This window comes from Phodopus roborovskii, unplaced genomic scaffold, assembly GCF_943737965.1.
Source record: "Phodopus roborovskii unplaced genomic scaffold, PHOROB, whole genome shotgun sequence".
In the NCBI taxonomy this organism is placed as follows: Eukaryota; Metazoa; Chordata; class Mammalia; order Rodentia; family Cricetidae; genus Phodopus; species Phodopus roborovskii.
Window position 1 is genome coordinate 33,427,575 of NW_026126433.1, and position 24,453 is coordinate 33,452,027.

General features: G+C 41.7%; 1 protein-coding gene across 1 annotated transcript; it reads right to left on the reverse strand.

Moving 5' to 3' along the window:
* Positions 1–2,654: 2,654 nt before the first annotated feature.
* CUNH1orf105 (chromosome unknown C1orf105 homolog) lies at positions 2,655–24,453 on the reverse strand. Its single transcript, XM_051185751.1, has 7 exons — positions 24,381–24,453; positions 23,731–23,816; positions 20,443–20,530; positions 13,062–13,136; positions 9,017–9,087; positions 5,796–5,860; positions 2,655–2,973 (listed from the first exon to the last, which is right to left on the reverse strand). The coding sequence occupies exons 1-7, from the start codon at positions 24,408–24,410 to the stop codon at positions 2,828–2,830; spliced, it is 561 nt and encodes a 186-aa protein (XP_051041708.1). The 5' UTR covers positions 24,411–24,453; the 3' UTR covers positions 2,655–2,827.

The window sequence follows — 24,453 nt, forward strand, 5'->3', positions numbered from 1 at the left end:
GTCTGAGACACTGGACTCCTGTCTTTTACATATACCTCTATTAATCTTTTAAACTGATTCACTGTGGTGTAGCCCTGGGTAGCCTTGAACTCACAGAGATCCATCCTGAATCCTGGGATTAAAGGTGTGCCACCACCACCTAGCTTCTCTAGCTAACTAGTGTGGCTGATTTTGCATTCTAATACTTCAAGCAATCTTTATTAAATATTAAATAATATATCACCACAATGCATGAAGACATTGCTTGGTCCATTCATCACTGGTTTTTGGATGACACTTAGGAACATTCATGAGGTAAAATAATAACAAGCTCAGATTATTATGCCAAGAGGGATGCTGTCGAGCTTTTTCCTCCCACAACATAATGGAAACAAAGCATGGTATAGGTGAGATGTTCTATTTTAAACAAGTTTTCTATTGGTATAGGAAAGCATACAGTATATATGCAGATCCCTTGCAAGTTTGAATTAAAATGCTAGTAATGGGTTAGTCATGCATGGAGATATGTTAGAGGTGGACATCCAAAATTTGGAGCATTCTACTCTCAGTGCTATTACTCTCCAGAATATGATTACAGGAACAAAGCAACAGGGAAACTCTTCTTGGTTAGCTACGTAACAAAGCTATTGGGGTCATTACTAGTGTACTGAGGCCATAAGAGGTCAGGGTTGGGTATGAGATTCTGGGAAATTTCATACTAAACCAAAATGCAAATCAGCTAACACTTGTATTCAAATGGAAACATGACAGTGCAGTGGGGACCAGACTCTGTTCTCACTGGGAACTATTTGAGAAAAGTTAGAAAAACCATAGGTAGTAAAGGGAAGCTGATGCTAAAGGTTAGTATTATCGATGCTGAAAACCTAGTATTGCCTTCTCTCTAAATTATCTTTCAAGGAACCATATTACTCTGAGAATGAGTTAAATCACCATGCCATCACTTTTCCTGGAGGTCTTGAGATTCAAAGGTATATATCATTCAGCCTTTAAGTCTTGAATTATAGACCTGGAACCCCTTGGCCTTTGAAGTCCTTCTGGATTATCAAGTTTATAATTATTTGCATAGCACATACTTTCTTATTCTTGCTCAAACATGGTAGAATTTTTCTCAAGACTAAATGATGTGTGATAATTGAACCATTCTCACACCTAATGAAAGTGTTTTAGAAACTATTCCTTTTAATTTCTAATAATAGTAAATATCAATAAACATAACTCCCATTTTAAAATTAGGGTTCTTTATTATTGAAAGATATAAAATGTTTCTAAAACCGAATAGTGTAAGAAACATAGAGAGGGAGAAAGAGGAAGGAAAGACTGGGGATAAGGGCAAAGAGGGAGAAAGTTGGGGAGAGGAAGGGAGAACAGAGCAGGGTCCTATTATCCCACTCAAGGCTACCCCCAAATGACACAAAATCCTCCTTCGTGGCTCCATTTCTTAAAGATGAAGCTACCTCCTGGTAGTGTCATAAGCTGGTGGCCAAACCTTCAAGCAATATGTGACTATTGTGGGGAGCATTTAAGACTTAAACCATAGCAACCACTGTCAATATGTTGGCAAGTAACAAGATTCTCTTCTGGAGTGGTTTCAGAGTGCTCTAGATTAGACCATCTTAATGAGATTGCAGAAGCATTTTGTCTTCTAAACTGCATAACATCCAGATTACCTCTAAAACTCCAAATAATTGTGCATGAGGGAAGTATTTCCCCTAATTCATGAGTTCAGGCACCCCAAGTCCTTTCACTGAAATATGCATAAACAACAAACAATAATCAAAGAAAATGTTTCTGTGCTTGATAAATTGTTTGAAATGATATTAGAATCTGTGGGTACTATTTTTGAAGTTCTTGAACTCCAATCACAGTTAAAACAAGAATCATAGCCTACCAGAAACATAAGACAATGAAGCAGATTTTGTTGTTTTTGTTTGATTTGTTTTTCTTTGTTTTGTTGAGTTCAATTTGGTCATTTATCTGAGATCTCTTAATTCCATTCTTCAAAAGCAGTTGGCATAGGTTGAGTCTCATAGATTGGTCTAGCATCCACTTAGCATTCCACTAGGCATTTGCTTCATAAGAAACAGAAAGGTGTTTTTATACAAAGCCTCTTGAAACTTGGCTTGGGACATATACGACCATGGATATAGTATCTGCAAGCCTGGAATTTTATCTTTTGTGAACTGTACACTGTGTACTTACAGATCAGCACAGATCTGGAAGCATGCATTTTCATATAAAATAACCTCACTATAAAATATAAGTAAAGACTGGCTGAACACTTGATCAATATGCAAGGCAGCGAAAGAGGTGACACAAGAAGGTGAGATGGGCCACAGTTTCTGTGACTGGAGACTGCAACAAGTAATCATTTGCCAGTTATTACATCATAGTGTCCCCTGTTAGCTGAAAGGAAAGAGGAGATTTTTCTTTCTTTTATACTTGGTTATTGATAAGATAAATTCATAGAGGGCTCTAGGAGCCATCCCTGGTCCTCTTACCCGAAAGAATGGGCTAAATAACTTCCATAGAAAACCCATGACCTAGAAGGAGAAGATTGCCATTTATTATAACATGCATTAAAATCTTCAGCAAAATAATACAAGGCTCACTTATCATGTTCTGTGTTAATCAATAAATCTTTATATTTATGAAAATTAAACATTCTGTCTTTAGGAGAAAGTGGTAAGAGCTAGAATAGCAGCACATAGGAAGGGAAAAGTGATCCATCTTTCAGGAGATACGAAGACTATGAGAATGCATCAATAATAGAACAGCTTGGAGAGGTGGTCTCTTCTCTGACAGTTTGGGGGTAATTAGCTCTGACGACTCATTGCTTCACTGTCTTGCTCTTTTGTTTCTTTCTGGGAAAGGAGAAGTGTTGAGTCTCCTGAGGAGTTTTGTAGGCACCTGACAGCAGCCTGTGGAAGATAGCAGTCCTGGGACCCATAATGGGCAGTCTGTAGTGAATGCTCTCTAGAAGGCGGTGCAAGAAGAGTGGAGAAAATAAGGACTTGAACACTGTTCTTACAAAAACATAAAATAACCAAGGGCCACCAGAGACTCTTCCAGCCTTAGCAGATACTCAAAATTCACATAAGAATTTCTTTTAATAGAAGCATATCATGCCAACAACTTTCCTAAATCTGATCCAAGATGCCAAGCGAAATTCAGAAATAACACCCAAGAGCTAAGAGTGTTGCCAATTAAATTTAAATTGAAGATAAAGTTTATCTGGAGTTGTAATAGTAATTCAAGGGAAAAGAGGGCTCAGTTCTCAAGAGACTGCTCCAGGACATGTGTTCCCGTAGTCCTGCTCTTTGAAAAAATAAATAGCCATGATCTTACAAAAAGGCTATGGTATGAAAAGGATTTAGTATTTCAAAAAGAACCTTAGGCTGTGAATAATCCTAAAATCCTTACCATCCTGTCCTCTTCTTCAAACATGATTGATTTTAAAAAAATATTTACATTTGTCTTTTCCAGAATACACATTGCTTCAAGGAGATAAATCATGTGTGCAACAACACTTTCCCATTGGCAGTAACTGAATGACTAAGGGAATTGAAGCCCTGAATTTTCTGGAACAAGTTTGCTTGGTAAATCCAAACTGGAGTCAAATCAATTATGGGATTAAAAGTCTAGAACACAGTGCAGCCTTATCATTGCAATCAAGCTGCAACAATATTTTGGGTTGACATAAACAAACAGGTCCTCTTAGTCTCAATTTAGTACACTTTGTATCATGTCACACTTCTCTGAGGCCAGGCTCTAAACCTATGTAGGATGGGTAACATAACACCAAGGCTCATCAAATTTAAGAGCCTGCAGTTCTCATGGAATAAAGACAAAGACAAATGAGTCCAAAGTAACCTCCAATTACCATTTGGATACTGATAAGGTTTGGCTAAATTTAGGAAAAGGGTAGAAATCACTGTTTTGATCTACAAAATGAGTTAGATACTGTGGACAATGAAAACGCTGGGATTCTGTATTTCATAGCAAGTTTTCATGGGGGTGGCAGCTTAGGTAATAAGTAGCAAATACTGAAGAATTGGTGTGTCTAAGCTAACAAGCCATCAGGCTGGATATGCCAGCATCTGTGGCTTGGTCCCTCATAAAGGTTGCTTATATTGTTTGAGACAAGATGCTGCTCCAACTTTTAAAGTGAGAATATGGACACCAAACCCACAGAGAAAGGCCACCATCTGGGAGTGGGTTACATTTCCCCCCCCCCATGCTTTGGAGGTCAGAGCTAGCATCACATAAAGATTCACCAATGTTCAGTCCATAAACGGTTTAGTGCCCATTTTCCCTACAGCTCCATCTCCAAGATTGTTGTATTAGATTAGGTTCTATGGGCAAAATACCAGAATGCCAATCCCATGTACCCTCAGCCAGCTTTTATGTTACTAATTGAAGCATTCTCAGGATTTACAAATTGGTGTTGCAAAATAATCTTGCTGAGAGAAGATATAATTAGGTTGTGTGTGTGTGCACATACATGCATGTGTATTCGATTCATTCCTTTGCAACATAAATTTGAAAAAAAAATACAGGTCCAAGAGAAATTAAAAAAATAAGTATGTCACTAGTACAGATGATGCTGAGACTGATAGGATGTGGGTGTGCTCGTCTCCCAGTGTTCTCTTGGCTTGTGGGGAATAATTACTGAGCAGTGAAAATTGGTGGGGAATTTTCATAGGTCTCCATTGCTCCCTTTCGCCTAATCAAAGTCATGAATTAGGTCAATAGTTTTGGATATATGAGAGGAAATTCATGGGAACTGGGCTGCCCCCTTTCACTGCAATGGAGTTGAATTCCTAAACCATCCATTGTTTTGGGGGGTCTCTGGTCTTTCCTTTGGCATTTGTCCCTTCTGTACTCAACTTTCCTTTCTAGGTGGCTTCTCAGTTCAGTTCCTGTTATAAATCCCTGTAACTTCATGGGATTAAATATCAACTTCTGATTTCTGTAACCATAACTTTACTTCTTTTATTGTAAAAATCTAATGAAACAAAAGCTCCAGGTAGTTCCAGCTATTTGAATTATGTCACCCCCAAAAATGGTTTAGTTGTGTATTTGTTAGTCCATTGCCACCCACCTCTAAGGGGTGAGGCATAAATCAATGCTGAAGCCTGGGATATACTACTGTCCATTTGTTTACTTGTTTTATTAGTAATAGAACTTAGAATAGCACTGGGTATTTTAGGACTCCTGGGGATAAAAGATTTGTGGCTTTATAGTGAGGCCATTCCAGGGGCATCGTGATGTACTGACTTTCCACTTTGAGTTATGTCATCAGGACTGCTGAGGAAAGTCCTTTACTTAGTTTGTGTGTTTTCATGCAAAGTTTGTTAGCAAGTGGCTTATTAGTCAGACTTATGTGACCTAAAGAAACCTTGGAGACAACATGACATAAAAACATGGAGACTGCCCCCCAAGACAGCGCCCCTTACCAGCAGGAAGTAGTTTGGAAAGAATGACGCCCAAATTCCCAAATATTGTGTATAAATGTTTGTTTTCATTTAATTGGACTGTTATATAAAATTAAATAAAATTAAAAAAAAACATGGAGACCCTTGGAGGGGACAGAGTGAGCTGGAGTTAAAAGGAGGAGGGGGTGTGTGAAACAATCCAAACACATGCAAAAGATTATACAGGAAAGAAAAAAGGGACAGAGAACGGAATTTGCTCAGAAAATGTAGAAGCTATCACAGAAACTATGTTTTCCATTCTCTGGCCCCAAATAGAGTATCTATTACAACTGAAAGTACTTACTCCAAAAGAAAACAAACCTGTTAGAATGTCATTGCAGGGATGATTAAACTGCTGGACATGGGGATGATGAAGGAGCATCACTCTGATAGGAAGAATCAAGAAAACACATTAGTCAGTTAGTTAGGCCTTAGAGAAAAGGAATTGAAGGGACACTAGCTAGCCTGGGCCTGGCAAACATGGCTCTGGCAGGCCTTGCTCTTCTCCTCCATCCCCTCTGCCTTGCTTAAAAAAAAAAAAAAAAAAAAAACATTAGATTACATTCCTAAAGCTAGCCACCAAGGTCTGTCCCTTTATTTGCTCATTTCCTCCTCCCAAGACTGACTATTAAGGTCTAGTTATCAATGTATTGAAGTTCATCAATCAAAAGCCCCTTTGGGCTCACATAATTAACAAGCCCAATGGAAAACAAACAAACACCCAGCTTTTCCTATGTGTTGTGCCTGTCTCCTCTGTATCCAGAGACAGTCCTTTGTCCCTCTGGAACAAATACCCCTGGCCCTTTCCCTTATTTCCTTCCCTTTGTCCCTCATCCTCTGTCTCTTATTCCCTGCCCTCTGTTCCTCTGGGACAAATAAATCTCCTTTGTGATGAGAACTTGCTCTTGGGGTTCCTGAGCTGATAGTTTTCCTTCAGGAATGTGTCTTTACACATAGGGAAGGGGTGTTCTCCACTGCAAGGTTTGCTTACCTACTCCCAGGCCCCTTTGCAGCAGGGTAAAAGAATTCATTGTGCAAGACCCACTAATTCTCAAGTGCTTTTCCTCTTAATGGGTTCTGATAAAAGCTTCATTTTAAAAATACTTTATTCTTCTAAAAGAACATGTCGAGTCTAAAACTAGGAGGACGGGAATAAGGAAATATTTCTTTAATTTCCATAAAAAGCAAGAAATCTTCCAGGTCAGTCATCTGTCCCTGAAAAGCAAAACTGAGAGAATGTTTTGGTTGGAGAGTTTGTGACTTCCCCTTTCTCCTGGTAGCCAAGGCTGTGGGGGTGACCCCCACTTCAATTATGTTCAATCCTAAGACATTCTAGATTGCTCTAAACTGCTTAATTCCTTAAGACTTACAAACTGGTAACATTTGATGGACTAGTTAGCAGCAATTCTAAACTTGTGGGCCATAATCTCTTTGGAAGTAGCATATCTGATAACCCTGTAGATATTTTCACTATGATTCATAACAGTAGCAAAATTACAGTCATGAATTAGCAATGAAATGATTTTATGGTTGGGTTATCCCAATGTGAAGAGCTGTATTAAAGGGTCATAGCATTAGGAAAGCTAAGAACCATTGAAAGGCTAGCTACACATTTTAATATGCCTACTACCACAAAGATCTTCTGAGGTTGTTATGTTACCAAAATATATCGCTGCTCAAGACAGTTTGTTTAACTCACTTGTCACTGGAGGGCTCATTGAGATGGAGAAAAGAGAAAGCAAAGCGCATCTATGCCCATGCCCTGCAAACAGCAGGCAGTATATTTAGGAATAAATAGTTAATGGTCTGTCTATTGTACGATTCAGCAAATAAGCGTGTATGCCACATCATTTTCTCTTTCTCCTTCATTCTTTACATTTATAAAATTCTTGCACTTAAGGGGAGGTAGGCTTGGTGGTTAAGCAGCTCTTCCAGAGGACCTGGGTTCAATCCCCTGTACTTATGTTAGGCAGCTCAGAACCACCTGAATGTCACCTCCAGGGCATCTGATGCCTTTTCTGGCTCTGCAGGTGCACCCTCCACACCCCATGGCATATACACATACACAGAAACAAAGGAAAGGGAATTGTTTTGGTGAGGTTCCATTAGCCCTATGTATGGTGAGACTTACAAAGGGTGGAGAAGATTTTATATGCAACAAACAGAGTCAAGTCCATATTGTACAGCCACTGTAAGTATCAAACAGAAGTGGTAGGCTTTCCTTTATTATTATGTTGAAAATGAAACAAAAAACAAAGGTTTGAGATCATTCAATTCTTGGCCACAGTTTAAAGGAATAAGAACTTCTTGCTTAAAATAAAATCAATTAATGGTTTTGGGATTAAGTTCTTTTCTGAAAGTACAAAACATTCTAAATAAACCTGGGCAACAGGTTTCAAAGTCTCACAGAAGAATTAACTTTTGTTCAGAAACCCTTGAATCAAAGAGTTTCCTATTTAAAGTTGGCAAAGAGTATTTATTAGAACGACTTTTATCATGATTTTTTTTTAAAAAAAAAAGCATGAGTAAATGTTATTAGTGTTGGAACTTGGACTGCTCAGACACATGTTTTGTCTGTGACCTTTGTGTACCTGAGCCAGCACAGGTACATGGTTTCAGTGCACTTGACTTTTGTCACAGCCCAGAACAAAAGGTTGTAATGTCATAAAAGCAGTCAGAACATTTTCTTCTGAGCCACATTCGATAACAGAAAGACTTGTTAGGTTCTTCCACATTCCTCTTTATATAAGAGAGAGAATTAAAAGTTGCTTAATATCATATATAATTATTTTGTAAAGGTGACTCCATGCTCACATTCTGTCATCTATCACAAGATTAAGAACACTGATGCCTTTGTTGTTTTATTTAATCTTTGTTTTAGTTAGTGTAGAAAATAATGGGTTTCATTATGATGTTTCATACATTCCTAGCATCATATTTGGGCCTGGAGGGTATTTTTTTAAGTTGATGTTTTCATAATGAGAACTTTTTTTTTTTGCTCACAAGCCCTCATGTCCTCAACTCCTTCTAAGTTCTCTCTAGAGTTTTGAAAATAAAGTAAATTCTTTACTGTTGATAGTGAAATACGAGAAAAAAAGTATAAAAACCCAACTAACCAGAATTTAACTAGATTTTATTTTGTTGTATTCTATTGTATTTCTGTTGTAGTGCAGCAAACAAAATTGAATGTATAAGTAAAATTTAAATTGATGAAAGATGACAGAGGATGTCTTGAACTTAGGTCAAAGTGTGTGTCATCTACCATATTTTGTGAATTAGATATCTATCATCTATACAGGAATTTTTATCTGCCTGAGGACAATCAAGACATTTGCTACCACACTCCTTGTACTGTTTTTATGTGGGTGGAAAGATTATGCTAATAGTAACTTAATTTAGTCAGACTTCTTGACTCCAACAGAAGATAAAACAACTATGAAGTTCATTCCCTGGGTGTTCTGTTTACTGTCTTTTCAATCCCAATCCTGTGTCCCAAACAGATAGGAGCTTAAGTCAGATCCCAGCTTACATCTTTGGCTCACCTGTGATTCACAGAATTCTGGAAGGATGGTTTCTCATCACGGTGTGGGATTGTGAAATTTTTTGGCTGTACCTGAGGGAAAAAGCCTGATTCAGTATGTTGGCTATTACACGCTTATCTAAATAATGAAGCTTATCAAACCCTAGTTGTGTCTGACACCGTTCACAAATCTGTTTGCATTTTCCTGCTCCTACTCTCGGAGCAGCCACCACTGCCTTCCACACACTGCTTGCTCCTGGTATAAGGCCTGCTCTCTGAACACTCAGAAGATATCGCTGCACTTCCTTGCTTAATGGTGTCTGTCTTTCCTGATAAACTTGCATCCGAGGAGACAGACTACATTTCTACACTGTTATGTCTGAGAATTAATGAGCAAATGATGCCAATGTGAAGCACATTTGAAAGCATATGCCTTTCTCACAGGCTAAAATCAGCAGAGTGATAACTTCTCCAGTTAGGAAATACCTCATTCTTGAGCTACTTTGATCCTAGCACTCTAGGCTGGCTTCCTTCAGGAGAGAGCACTTTCACTCAGCACCCTTCCACTGAAGATGGATACCTATGACAGAAAAATGGCAATTACAAAAACATGGGTGCAGGTGTTCCCTTGGCCTACTCAATGAGTGACTTGGGACTTAAACTCATGGCATAATAAATTTGCAAATTGTTATGTGTCCAATATCTCTAGGGATTCCTGAAAATAGAAAAACTCAATGCCAGCTCTATCTGAATGGTCTAGCATTTTTAGTCAGATTGTTCTCCAGAATCATTGGCTGAGGGAAGATGGAAGAGAAGAAGATTGGGAGTCAAGGAGCATCAGGGGAAGTGAGAGCAGCAGGCTTCAGTGAGGACCTAGTGGGGAGAAGGGGAGAGAATATTCCTGAAACAGACCTCTTTGCTTTTCCTCAAATTCCACCTGTGGTTGACTCTAAAGAAAGGGTCAGGGAACTTACTACCTCCTGTAGAGTAGTACCACCCACATTCTACAGCCCCTTACTCTGGCTGGTAGTATTTTATGCATAATATGGGGTCTAGAGGCTACACAGAACAAAGCTACTGATGATGGCATTTTTTGTTTCTAAGACAAATTGCTTCTGAATGAATCTACTTACTTTTCTCAAACCTTAACTGCACAGATTCATGGTTATAATTTGATATGTGCACATAGTGTGATGACCAAATCAGAGTCGTTAAATATTTCTCTATCCTTAAATACATTTTTAAAATGTGGAAAAATACGTGCTAGTTTTTCTAGTATGTTGTGTTAATTTTGCTACTTAACACGTTACTCTCCTAATTATTACTTTGTATTTGGAGTTTTCCAGTTCCTTGCCTCCACTGTACATAAAACAATAAGCTGTCATGAAGTGCAGTCATCCCACTGTGCTATAGGCTTATACTTGTAGGACTTCTTACTTCCATTTATCCTTGGTACCCATTATTCAGGCTTACTTTATTCTCTCCCACCCTTCTCGCCCTTTAATGCTCTCTATTGTATATCCTGACTAGCATCTGAAAAATTTACATATGAGAAAATAGGTAATATTTGTCTTCCTGCACCTGACTTATTTCATTTAATTAGCACAGTGACATCAGGCTATATAAGATTTTGTTGCAAATGAGAAGATGCTGTTCTGTATGTTGCTGAATAATATTACATTATGCATGTACCACCTATTCTCATTCCTTCCATCCCTTTCATCTCAAGGTTGGATACATATCTTAGCTACTGTGAACAATATAGTAATCAGCATGTGCCCTTTTAATATGCTGACATGATTTTCTTTGCCTATATAATAGAAGAGAGATGGTTGGGTCACATGGTAGCTCTATTTTGAGGTTTTTATTTTAAGGAACCATCATGCTATATGCTATCCATAATGACTAATTCCAATTCCCACAAATATGCAAACATTCCCTTTTCTTCACGTTTTTGCCAGTATTCATTATTTATGAACTTTTTGGTAATAACTATTTGAATCAGAACAAGATCTGCCTTCACTACTTCCTAGTGAAGTAGAGATCTTTTGATCATCATTTGAATTTCTTCCCCTAAGAAGCAGCTGCTCATATCCTTTGTTCATTTGACATTGGATTTTTATTATTGAAACATTAAGTTCCTTACATATTCTAGACATTAGCCCATTGTAAATGAGTGGTTTGCAATCCACTCATTTTATAGGTGTCTCTTCACTCTGTTTCTTTTGTTCAGATTTTTAGCTTATATGTAGTTATATAATCTTTTAAAGCTTATATGGTTATATAATCTCATGCATTTATATTTGGTTTATTTTCTGTTGTCTTATACCCTCCTCCAAATCACAGCCTATATGGACATCTTAAGTATTTTTCCTGTTTCCTTCTAGTAGGTCTTTAATCTATTTTCTGTTTTCTTTTTATAAGGTAAGAGGGGTCACTTTTTTCTCTTTTTGCTTTGAGTGTCTGGTGTCCTGAGCACTGCTAATAAAGAGGCTGTCTTTTCTCCCAGTTATTCCTTTTGGCTTCTGTGTTGAGAATCCAATGGCTGCAAAAGCATGATATTATATGTGGGTTTTGTGGTGGATCTCTTTACTATGCTGGTAAAGTTCTCTTCCATTCCTAGGGGTCTTTACATCCTCCCCTACTATCTTCACTGAATGAGCTGTTAGGGAAGATGTGGGTGACAGAGAAACTACAGAAACTTAATAGTTTCTTCCCTTGGTAGATGTCATGTAGTGTGAGGCTAGCATTTCAGGCTTTCTTTCTGTCTTCCTGTAGTTTCTCAGCCAGTTCTGATGCAGCATGGAAGAGTTCCTAGGCACTTCTGTGTTAGAAGACTGTTAGTGTAGCATCTGTAGCAAGCAGCGAAGCCATAGCCTCATAGATCTATTCCTGTCATGCCTGTGCTAGGGCAAAGGTCAGGGAAAAGATCTTGGGAACAGGAGCTTCCGACGTGGCAAGTGTTCCAGTTGGCCATAGCCAGCTTAGCCCTGAGGTCGGGGCATTCTAAATGTGATTCCAGGAGTGAACGTGGGAGAAATCCCAGACCAGACCACAGTCAATGCTCACGTTGAACACTGGTCCCTGCTGTGTGGGAAACAGATGGCAACACCCAGAGCAGTGTTTGCCACGAGCTTTAGCCACACACAGATTCACTCCACTCACCTTCACTTATTACTCAGCTCACTTGTCTTCCTTATCCTGTGCCCCTCATCCTTTAACCCTTCGTCTTATAACCTTAACCCTGGCTTTCTCCACTCAAAGGAGAATTAGTGGATATCAGACTTAAAGTGGTCCTTTATCACCTGCACTTAACAGATAGCTCAATCGCCTTAAACCAAGCCAGATCTCTACTCTGACACTGAAAGCCACGTTGCCCTAATCCTAATCCTTAAATTAACCCATGTCCTAATTCTGACCTGGGTTCTCCCCTACAACAGGCCTCTTTTCTGTAGCAATTATGACATGGGCAGCACCGTGACCTTTTTCCTTCCAGATCCCCTGAGAATCTCCTTTTCCCATAACATTTCTCCTTCCCACCATTGCCCACTACAAATTAAAGTTATCCAGGCAGAGGGACACCTCTGTGTGGCTGAAGCTACTGTGGAACTTTTCCCCAGCTCTCTCCTGAGGCTCAGACTGAATTAATGATAGACTCCAATTATGAAATAACTGTAATGGTGAAGATAGTGTGCATGTGCATGTGCGTGTGTGTTTTGTGGAGGTGTTGTGGTGAGATCAGAAGCTTATCTCCTGGAATCGCTGGATGTGTGTGGCTAACAGCAAAACCCAGAGTAGCTCACAGGCAATAGCCCACTGTTTCAGCGACTTCTCTGTATTCTCCATCTCTTGTCCACCTCTCCTGGTTCACTTTTAGCTCCTTGAAATAGAGAAATCTGGGTATACTGTATCGGTAGCTGCTGCTCTCAGAACCCACAGCCTCCTCTGCCAGCTCCAACAGAGCCTTCTTTGTAAAGGGCCCCATCATTACTGCTTCTTAGAGAGCTCCAGTGGAGGCAGGGGAGCGCTGTGTCTGGAAACTTCTTGTCTGTTGCCCCTTTGCCTACCGTTTTCATTTCCGGGAATGTGGAGTATAGCTGCTTGTTCCTGGGCGAGAGATTTTCATGCTCATTCTTTCTGGCCTATGGGGAGAGGGGACAGAGATGGGTAAGATAGATACCCAGGGCAGGTAAAGAGTTAAAACAGGGGAGAGAGGGAAATTTTCCTTCCATAAAAACAAAATGGATAATCTGCTCTGCAGAGAGGCTGCTGAATCTGGGATTTGCTGCCATTTATGGGTTCACAAAGGGATTAATAAGCAGGAGGGAGCGACCCCAGACAAAGTAGTGGTGGCGTTGGGGCTGCTATATACAGTGGTAGAGATGTGAGGATGGCTGGCACAGGGGACGAGGAACAAAATTCCAGCAGGATCTCTGCCTTTTAGCCTGCACACACATGGCAGAAGTGCTGCATTTCCCTATGGGCAGCACATTTCCCCCATTTTTCAAACGAGTTCCACCAAATGGCCTGGGAACTTCTGACATAATGAAAACCTTCCTGTAGGTCTTTGTGCACCATGCATCAAGCCAGAGCTGATCTAGAGCTGGTATATCTCTTGTGAGTCCTCTCCTTTGGGGAAGAAAGGCTGTGCCAACCAGGCAAAGGAAGAGCTAATAGAAGGAGGATGGGATACCCTTCTAGTCACTGTAAAAACTGCTTTCTTTCTGACTTCATCTTTGCAAGATGGGAGAGTCTCAGAACATTTACACCTAGAACAGAGGGCTCTAACATATATGTCTGGCTGAGGTTTCCTTAGGAGATGGATGAGAACTTGAATCTCACGTTACATTTGCAGATTCAACCTAGCTCCTTTTGATGCATGCTGACATCCAAGTAATCTGATGCACCCACAGAAAATATAGGTAAGAAGAACACTGCAATGACAAGCTGGTAACAACTAACAACTTATGCTCTCTCCTTCCAGTTGGCCCATGTATGCCCTGACTTATTCCTGTTGTCCTGGGAGGTGTGGGAGACAGAAGAGGTTGAATATGTCTATCCAGCAGTGTGCAGTAAAGGTGACCTTTGCCACATTAATCTTTGAGTTTCATCCTGACAGATTCATGGCTTTTAGAGTTTGAAGACTGAATATTACTGACAAAAGTTGAATTCTCCTGACAAATGTTTAAACTATGCCTTATCTTTATAGGACATGAGAAAGAACCAACTCACTATTAATTAGCGCTGTGGGTTGGCATGTGAGAGCATGAGTATGAATAGGTAGATTTAATAATTTAACATGCAGTATTTATTGTGGGCACCATATATGGGGTGGTGCCATATGGTGACATAAATAAGAAAAAGCTCTTAGGGAGATATGAAGATAATACAAATTCACTATTCGATGGGTATACCAAGGTAACCAAGATACAGCTGCTCACATCAAGCTGCCCATCATCTACCAATCTGAATCCCATGAGCACAACTGTTGTATTGACTACCTTTCATGGTGCTGAGACAAAATACCTGGCAGAAATGGGTAAGGAAAAGGTTTATTTTGGCTTATAATTTTGGGGATTCCAGTCCATCATGGTGGGGGAACCAGAACAGAGCCTTCTGGCCCATGGCAGCAAGAGAGGATAGTAGCAGCATCATGTTCACATGACAGCGGATCAGGAAGTAGATGGCTCATGCAGAACCAGGGGTATGGATAACTCTCAAAGTCCAGTCCCAAGTGCTCTAACTTTTTAAAGGCCCCACAGCCTTCCCTATAATGTCATAAGCCGCAGATGAAGTTCTGGAAACACAGACTTCTGTGGGAGTCACTTCACAGTCAGACTCTAACAGTGCTGAAGGTGCTATGACAGAAACAACTTCTGGGAGCCCCAGTGAAGCTACTGAGCATTGCTGACTTCATTGGGAGTAATGAACAGAGGAGAGGGTCTGAGAGGAGGAAAATGTCAAGAGATGCGTAGAGTGGCACTTTCTGATGAACAAGCGAAAGGGAAGGCATCCCAGGCCCAGAAAACAGTATGTGATAATGTGGGAGAATAACCTAGCAAATCCCCCTCTGGTGGTTAGAACATCCTGGTTGCCTGGTGGGAGAAGGACTTGGATGAGAAGAGGGACTTGAGAATGAACTCTCTGTGTATGTTCCTTGGTTTTGAGCTGAGTCAACTCTCTGCCATGCCTTCCCAGTCACTTTTGGGGTGACCTGCCCTGTAGCTCAGGCACCTCCATCCATTTTCTGTATCTTTGAGGTCTTGAGACTCATGATATCTCTAAAAACAAAATGCCACCCAAAGCATCAGTGATACCTCTGGGACCTTAGAAAAGAGACAGGGACTACTTCTTGGTGTAGGAATAAAGAAGTTGTTCTTAGAAGGGCCTTTGGTGGTAGGTTTGAGGGTAAGAAGACTTGGATAGAGGGTGGCAACTGTGAGGAAACACGATAATGCAGATTATCTTCTATGTAATGAGTTCCTTCCACATTGAAAGACTTCTGAGTTCCTCATAGAATACTACTAGAATACTTTCATGGGTTGGGATCAGAGTTTGTCACAACCAAGGGCCAAACATATTAGTGAAATCTCCAAGGGGCAGTTAGTAACCACTCTGGTAATGCTTATACAGTTCCAGATCAATAGTGGCTACCATCCTTCAGCATCAAAAGGATAAAAACATTCTCTAGATTCTTAGTCTGTCCTTGTTAACTCATTATTCTTTACAACACAGCTTTTTCCTCCTGTTGCTGTGATAAATAAAATACACTGGCCAAGGTGACTTAAGAGTTTCCTCTGACTCACAGTTCTAAGATGCAGTCAATCATGGCAGAGAAGTCAAGGTGGCAGGGACTGAAGCAGTTGGGTACTGCATTGTCAGTCAAGAAGCAGAGCTCAATGAATGCTCGCATACTGTGCTCAGCTCAGGGTCCCCTCCTCAGGGAATAGTGCCACCCACAATCAGCAGGTCTCACTGTCATTAACATAATGGGCAAAGGCTGGTCTCCAAGGTGATTCTAGATTCTGACCAGTTGACAACATTAGCTATCATGTTTTCTCAGAAAACCCGCTTCCTTCCGACTTTTATCACCTACTTAGGTTAAGCTGGATGTCTACCTTTCTATTCCATTGTAGGCTTGGTAAAACTTTCTTTGCAGTTTATGATTTATTCAAAACAATCTTTTTGTTTCCACCACCAGTTAAGAGTTACTTAACTTCAAGAACTATGCCTTCCATGTTATGTTTCAAGAACCTGTAATGGACACAGGTCCACAATTTAACAAATATTGAATAAACGAGTCATGGTGAGTTATTTGAACTAATAGATGCAAATACAGACATATCCCAAAATATTGCTGTTATAAAAATGTATTACAGAAATCTCACAAGAAGAGCTGCTCTGTTCTTCTTTATTGGGAGGGTGGGATAAGTAGGCTTAGAGTTACAGGAGGCAGCTGCAATCTGCAAATCTGAAGTGGATGTAAATCATTTTGGATTCCATGTTCGAGAGGGCTCCTTTCCTCCAGTCATGCTTTCTTTCCCGGCCATGGAACCAAGGTCTTTTTGACCTGTACCATTTTCACCTTATTTTCTTTCCCTAAGGCTGGCATAGATCCAACAGCAGCAATGGAGAAAAAAAGTGGCCAGGCTTACTGCCAAGCTCCTGGTGATATCATCTCTCCAATGAGAGACTCTGGAACATTAATGTGTCTCTTGTTTTCTAAGCAGCCATCTTCAAGACAGCTCACAGTAGTAGCAGGAAGGCTACAGCAACCTGTAAAAGTCTAGCAGAAGTATAACCAGATGTCAAGCAGTCCCCAGATGTTGAAGACTCCTCATGTTTTACAACTGCAAGATCTTATTTTAGGACAGTATTTTCTGAGGTTGCAGAGAGCTGGCTCATGGCGCAAGATTTTGGATTTCTAAAATTCTTGATAAAGAACTTGAAGTTTATTTCATCCTTCCCATTCTTACACACCCACCCAACATCCCTCCACCCCCCCCACATCTGTTTACATAACAAAACTGAAAATGTAAGTACCAGATGGTAATTTTAAAAATAGACAAGCTTGATTTCAATATAATGATAATTTGCCTATGTCCTTTTTGCCCTTTACCACATCAAGTCCTTTCCCTTGTTATACTCCTGACTTAGCTGACAGACCTTTCTGGTTTTCTCTCTCCGTTAACCCAGTGAAGGCTAAGAGACTTATCTAGTAACTCATCCCACTTAGGGTCAGTGATTGAGATTTTTTTTTTATCTTGTTTTGTTTTTATAAAAGGGTCAAAGACAGATGATTTTTTTCCACTCATGGTAAAAGTAGATCCTCAGAGTCTACTTGAGGGCATGATTATCCCTCTACCTTTAAAGACTGAAAGGTTAGTCAGTTCACTGTTCCAGAAAACCCATAAAATAACTACACCATTCTCCTCTGTCTGAAAATATCAATGATTTCCATCGAAGAATAAGTCCAAAAGTTCCCCCTACTATTCACTAGGAAAACATTATACACAAAAGAGCCAGGCATGTACCATACAGACTTATTAAATACAAGTTCTGTGATCATAATCATTTTACAACAATCATATTCATTATCCTGAAGGTTTTTTCATAGTTGTATATATTTGATAAATATAAACAGGAAGAAGACTTAGGACCATATGAGGTAGTTTCTTTGGTGGTGATGACTTTCAAAATTTAGAATCAAGGAGAATTAGCTAAAGAGTTCTTAGTGGTGAGGAAATGGGATTCATCTTTTATTGTTTCCCAGCTGACCCTCTGATATTGAACAATGTCTTCAGCCAATGTTTTTTCTTATAGGTCTGCTGAAAGCAAAATAAATAATACTGTCATGTTTAATCTGACTTCATTAGATCAGTAAAGCAAAGTCAAAGAGGGTGGCAAGCCACGAGGGGTGGGGAGATGGGGGAGGTATTGAGAACGCACTCATCAGTGTGTGCCCTGCAAGTCCTGGCTAGCTCCTACTCAGCCCCACAGGTTGGCAAAGGAGGTTTAGAGTCTTGGGTGCTGTTCTCCAGGTAACTCATGCACTTCTCCCTCCATGTAGGATAAGTAACCTTCTGGAATCTTCATGAGGCAAAATGCTAGGTGAGAGTATGGCTAGTGAAAATTCTGCCCAGTAGACACTCCAGGAAATGTTTATGTTTCATTCGAAAGTTTCCATGCTGTCCACTCCCCCACCCCCCTTCTCCTGGGTATTGTTTTAGAGCCCCCTGTCTCCATGCATTCTATTCTTGCTGTCTGCCTCTCTCTCCCAGACCCTTATCTTTCTTTACCCTCTGTCTGCTTCAGACACATTTGTACCTGCAGCTGCTGCATGCCCCCCCCCCCCCAGGGCAAGCGAGGAATGCTACTGTGGAATGTGAGAGTTCAAATTGTGCCCTTTGATTGTTGATGGTGAAGAGGAAGGGAGCCAGGTGTCAGGACCTTTGTACCTACATGGTGCCCAGGGCCTCTGCTTGGCCACAATGATTAGCAGTTTCTTGGCAGGTCCCTGGCTTGGGGATAAAGAAGATACAGTGTCCACAAAACATGTCACTCCCCTGAGGCACGACATAGTTTCTTTCTGAAAAGGAGCAGCTGTTGAGCCTGCATTTATCTCATGGCATACACATGGCTCATAGCATACTCTGGAGGGCTGTTTTGACAGTGGCACAGCATGGTGCCTAAGAGAACAAGTATCCTAGATCCCTTAGAGATCTTTCCCACCTTCAAGGGTGATTCTTTCTCACACACAACAGTGGAGAGCAGACCCCGGTACGATGAAAATGAGGGTGAAAGCCATGGATTTCTATTCTTGAAGGAGCAGTGCACTTGGGATTCCTCTTAGGTCTGCCCAGAGACTGCTCTCTCAGACCTACTATTTATTGGTTTGGCTGCTGGAGGCTATTGCTCCTAATTGCCCTCTAGCGGTCATTCATCAACATTGCAGTCACACAATGCTAAGCACTGCAAGGCCTCCCGTGTCTTTAGGAAAGCCTCTGCTGCAGCCACAGGGTGCTTTGGTGTCTTAGTGTCTGGGCTGCCACAATGCGCCAAGACGCAAATAAACTTCCGGGAGCAAGCAGTTGGCGGCAGATGAGAGCTTGTCTAAATAGTTTAGATCTTGGTGACTGAAAGCTTCTTGTCTGTGGTCAGTCTCCTCTCTTCCCTCTCCTCATCACCTAGTACATGTCACCGTAGCCTTGCTTGCTTGTTCAGGGTGTGAGGGGAACTAACTAACCAAGCTCTTAGCACAGCTTGGACCCCAACATCTCTGTGCTGAAATTGGTCTCTCTGCTCACAGGTAGTGGTTTTATGGGCTCGCTATGCTCTGCCTGGGCGCACAGGCTTGCTGCTCCCCTTTCACGGAGCTCTGTCTGACCCTTGGGTGTTCGTCAAGCATTTCCTACCCCAGTCTCTTTCGCTCTTTCTCCAAGCTGGCTCTGAATTATAGGTGTAAATGTGTTACCTCCACCTCTCCTCACCCCTCCCCAGCCCGAAGTGACCCCCCACACCCCTTCTCAAGGCCCCACTCTCTGGTATTTCTGTGAGTGCCAATAGTCTCATCTCATCTAGCCTGCCCTATTGCGTTTCTGTAGACTGCAAATGAGCTACTCTTAGCTGTATCGTGTTAGAATAAATGAAAAGGGTTCAGTTAGCATTCATGGACTGACATGAGTGGCTTCTAATAATCGGTGCTCACTGCTCATTACCTGTTGGGCACTGGGCCAAGTGCTGTGGGAACTCCTTCCTGTACTGCCTTGCAACAGCCTTGAAGATGCCTGCAGTTTTACAAGTGAAGGAATTCCTAGTATCAGCAGGTGTGTCCCTCCCTTCGTCCTTCTCTCCCTCCCTCCCTCTCCCAGTGCTCAAGCACCTTGTGTGTGTGTGTGTGTGTGTGTGTGTGTGTGTGTGTGTGTGTGTGTGTGGGTGTGGGTGTCACCAAAAACCAGCTGTTTCGGATTTCTGTGAGCTGGAGCAGAAGGGTCGGAGTTTTAAATGGAAGCTCCACAGGTGTAGGGATTTGTTTGTGGAAGGCATAAGTATTCCTGAGGGCCAGGAAGAGGCTGGGTTAGCCTCTCTAGAAACTAGGACTGATCTAGCTACATGCTGTATCTGAGATCCTTCTGGCAAACTCTTCCATAATTAATTTGTTTTCCTTTTTGGTATCTCTAACATTATTTCTTTTTAGTTATAACATATTGAAGTACTAAAATACTTGAGTCAGGGCAAGAACAAATAAAACCTGGTTTTAATTGTGGTGATACAAATTCATTTAATTAAACAAATAAATATTCATGAACCCTGATGATGTGCCAGGTACAGACTCATGTTAAGACAGGAAATACATCCATATTCTATATTAGGGACAAAGGAACAGACATTCTATTTTCTTGAGACAAGACAATTCACAGAGGGCTTCAGTGAAAACATTCTGAGTACCTTTGATATGATATCTGGAACTTGAAGCAAATTTGGCAAATCCATGTCTTTCTTGGATAAAGTCAGAACAGTGGCAGAGGCATGGTATCTAAGTGATCAAAGCAAAAGCAAGTTAGAAAGTCCTTGGTGTGGAGAAGCAGGCCCCAGCTGTTTTGAGGCCAGGCCTGGGGACTTGTACTCCCTCCTGCTCCAGTTCTGCAGCTCTGCATAGCTGGGGCCCGTGCGGGCTCAGGCCATGGGGGCTCAGGCCATGCGGGCTCAGGCCATGGGGGCTCAGGCCATGCGGGCTCAGGCCATGGGGGCTCAGGCCATGGGGGCTCAGGCCATGCGGGCTCAGGCCATGGGGGCTCAGGCCATGGGGGCTCAGGCCATGCGGGCTCAGGCCATGGGGGCTCAGGCCATGGGGGCTCAGGCCATGGGGCTCAGGCCATGGGGGCTCAGGCCATGCGGGCTCAGGCCATGGAGCACTCCCACATACACTCTTAGGCCACTTTGGCTTCTCTCTTCCTTTTTTTTTTTTTTAACTAACCAATTGCAGTCCTGGATGAGATACAAACAAATCAGGGGGAAAGATTGCCCCTGGAAGCCAAAGTGCACAGAATGAACTGTACCTTAGATTTCTTCTTCAAAGTGTCTACATAGATGTGAAGTCTTAACAATAACCAAGAACCCATCCTTTGGTGCCTGGCTGGGTTTTCTGGACTTTACATCCCTGCACACTTCAACAACTTACCTCTTTCTTCCCACAGAATATCTTTCACTGGAACATTCTTCCCAGTTACAAGGTGAAATGGAGATGTGACAGGGCCACACCGGTTGTCTCCACAGGATTACCTATTGTCCCATTTAGTTGAAGTGTTAGGGGTGGAGGCCTTGGTGTGAGGATGGTAAGACACTGGGCATGCCCCTGCCATCCAAGGGATGGAAACAGAGAATGCTGAGCCTCTGCCAAGAACACCTCTCCTCTTTAGTGAGAAGGGATTTCATTGTTCATTGTTCATGTGAAAGGAGTGTGGTGTTCATGAAGTATTTATGGTTTCATTTCTCATGCCACTTCCCTGGGTCCTAAGAAGCGGGGGAGGTGGTCTGATATGAATTCCTCCACAGGCTGTCTTGAATTTATTATTCCAGAAGTGACCAGGACAAACAAGAAGGCAAAGTCGGTCCTGCTTCAGCACACAATAATCTCTCATTAACAGGACCTCTGTGTCCTGAGCTGCTTTGGACAGTGGGTGTGATTTCAGCACACTGCAGCCAAGTTGAGGGACTGCTCCTTAGTGGCTTTGTACAGACCTCCCCTCTCTACCACTTCCTGGGGGGGGGTCTTACAGGTCTCACTTCTATCCCTATAGCTGTGTTTCCACAGCTTGTTTGAAGCTGGGAATATCCCGAGACGTATTTCACTAAACATTCCTTTACCTTCTCTAGACCATTCTATTAGATCTGCTTGTCCAAGTGCATGTAATACTTTGAGTGCTTTAAATTATCCCCTAAGGGCTTAGGAAAGTTACTGTTAAACCAACATTCTGGGACCTGAAACTCGGGACAAATGAAGAGTTTCTGTTCTTATAAACGGCTAGACATCAATTGTCCTCTTTCTGTTTCCAATAAGTCATGTCCCTGCCCTGTCCTTTGAGAGCTGAGGGCACTTCACAGGTCTGGTCCAATCACAGTTTGGTGAGGGAAGTAGGTTCATTTCTCTAAGCAGAGTTTGAGATTACTGCCTGGGTCTTAGAGGATAGAATGAGAAGAATTTCACTTACTACCATATGGAACTTCTCATCACTAGCCTAAATGTGGTGGGGTGGGGGAGATAGCATCCTGGCCATTGCCGATAGACAACCCAGTCTTAACTCTGAAAGAACAGATGCCATGACTGTCTAGCTGGGTGCTAAGCCTGCCTCTCTCAAGCCCGGCTCTGTCCTCCACTCCCCACCTTTCACCAAAAGGCTTGTAGGCACAGGGGGATTGGAGGCAAGATGAACATGTATTGTGTGCTCCCCTGGGCTCAGGGGCACAGCTGGTGGGCAGCGAGGACTATGGGATAGTGGGGGCCAGCTTATTAGACGCCAAGCACTAGCAATTGAAAATTTCCAGATTTTAGGAAAGCCAGCATATTTGCCCCCCACCCAGGCTCACACATCTGAGGCAACACTGACTCAGGTTGAGGGCAGGATGTCACCTTTGGTCAGTTCTCCCATTCCCTGCTGACTCCATGTGACCAGCCTTACCAGTGTGGCATCCATCTAACTGTCATCAGCAAGTGAACTTAGGACATAAGCACAGTTTAAAAAGATGTTAAGTTGTCATGACTCACGACGATTCTTGAGGTGTTGTCAACTCTTAATAAGTATATCACTTTGTTGCTTCCGAAGCAGACCTTTGACTTTATTGAGCCTCTGATTGCTCATGCCAGACACACACACACACACACACACACACACACACACACACACACACCCCTGAACAATTAGCACTCAAATGTTTAGTTTGAAAATACACAATCCCATCTATCAGCTTGTGGAAAATTGTTTTAAAGTACAGACAAAGTAAAAATGTAGTAGGGATGCCCCTCATGGAGTCATCTGTTTACAGACGTAGGAGTGCATGACCCACAGGCAAGGAAACTCTTGGAAAGTGTGCTTTTTCTAGCAACCTCTTCCAGTTTATGATAAGTCTATGAAACTGCCTCTGGGCCTTCCTTGCTTAACCCAATTCTTTACTTCCCTCCCTCCATCGTCTCACAACCTACCTCCCCCCCTCCAGAGTAGTGATGAGGGATGATTTAATCACTAAAGGGGAGGGGGAGGGTAATGAGGAGCATAATTACTTTAAGTGGAAACTGAAATGCCTCCTACATACAAATTATCAATTTTCAAAAACAGAAGTGTGTTCTTTATTGGCTTTGGGGGGGGGGTGAAACTGGAGAAAGCCCCAAGTAAAAAACAGCAGCTACTACTCTATAAAAACGAGTTGTCATGGTTCTGGACTTTTGATAGTTAGCATTTGAAGACTGGAAACTAAAGCAGGGGAGGGGAAGATATTATAGGATTTTGAGCAATATTACCTAGTGTTGAATATTGTAGACAGAAAGGAAGGCTATGCAGGCCTCATCTCCTCTGGCAAGGCCTTCACGAAGCATAACCATTGTCTGAGAACTCTAGGGCATTTCTAATTTGTGTAAGCTTGACTGGGGTTTCTCCACTGATCGCACACACCTCTCCCCCTTGGGAAGACACCCCTTGAGATCTTGCTCAAACCCTTTGTCCTCAGAAGCTGGGGGATTACCTTCCAGGGACACTGAGTACCAGGGGCTTGTTCACCAGGCTGGCCTCACTAAGCCAAGGAACTTTTTCAAATTTTGGAACAAAAGCCTAAGGAGAAAGGGAAAGAGATAATTTTTCAGAGTTTATCACACTTATAAAAAATGAAAATAATTGTTAAAGGAGGTCACAGGGCTGGAGAGATGGCCCAGTGTTAAAAGCCTTTCTTTGAGAAAACCCAGTTTCAGTTGATAACACACACCTATCAGCTCACAGCTGCATGTAACTATAGTTGTAGAGGATTTAGCACCCTCTCGTATGGCCTCTGCATTTCAGGAGCACATACTTATACACAGACACGTGTGTCAATAAAATTAAAACTAGAATAATATAACAGTTAAACACTTGACTAGTGCTGGCACTATGATAACCCACGTGAACTATTAGCAATCAGATAGCAATCACCTTTACAGAATTTTTTACACCTGAGTCTGTAAGCCATCCCATAAAGTGGCCAAGAATAAATATGTGCCTTTTATGGCTTACAAATGAAGACTTCAAAGTGAAGACAGTGTGAATTCCTCTAAGTGGCACTGTTAACAAGTGGGTTCGTGCTTCCTGACTCTTATGTCCACTATATCTGTATCTTACATATTTTCAGTTCTTTGTACTTACATCTATTGATAAATTCTGTAATATTTCCATGAGCTCAGCTGAAAATCAGCCATCTCTTGTCTCAATCCTGTAG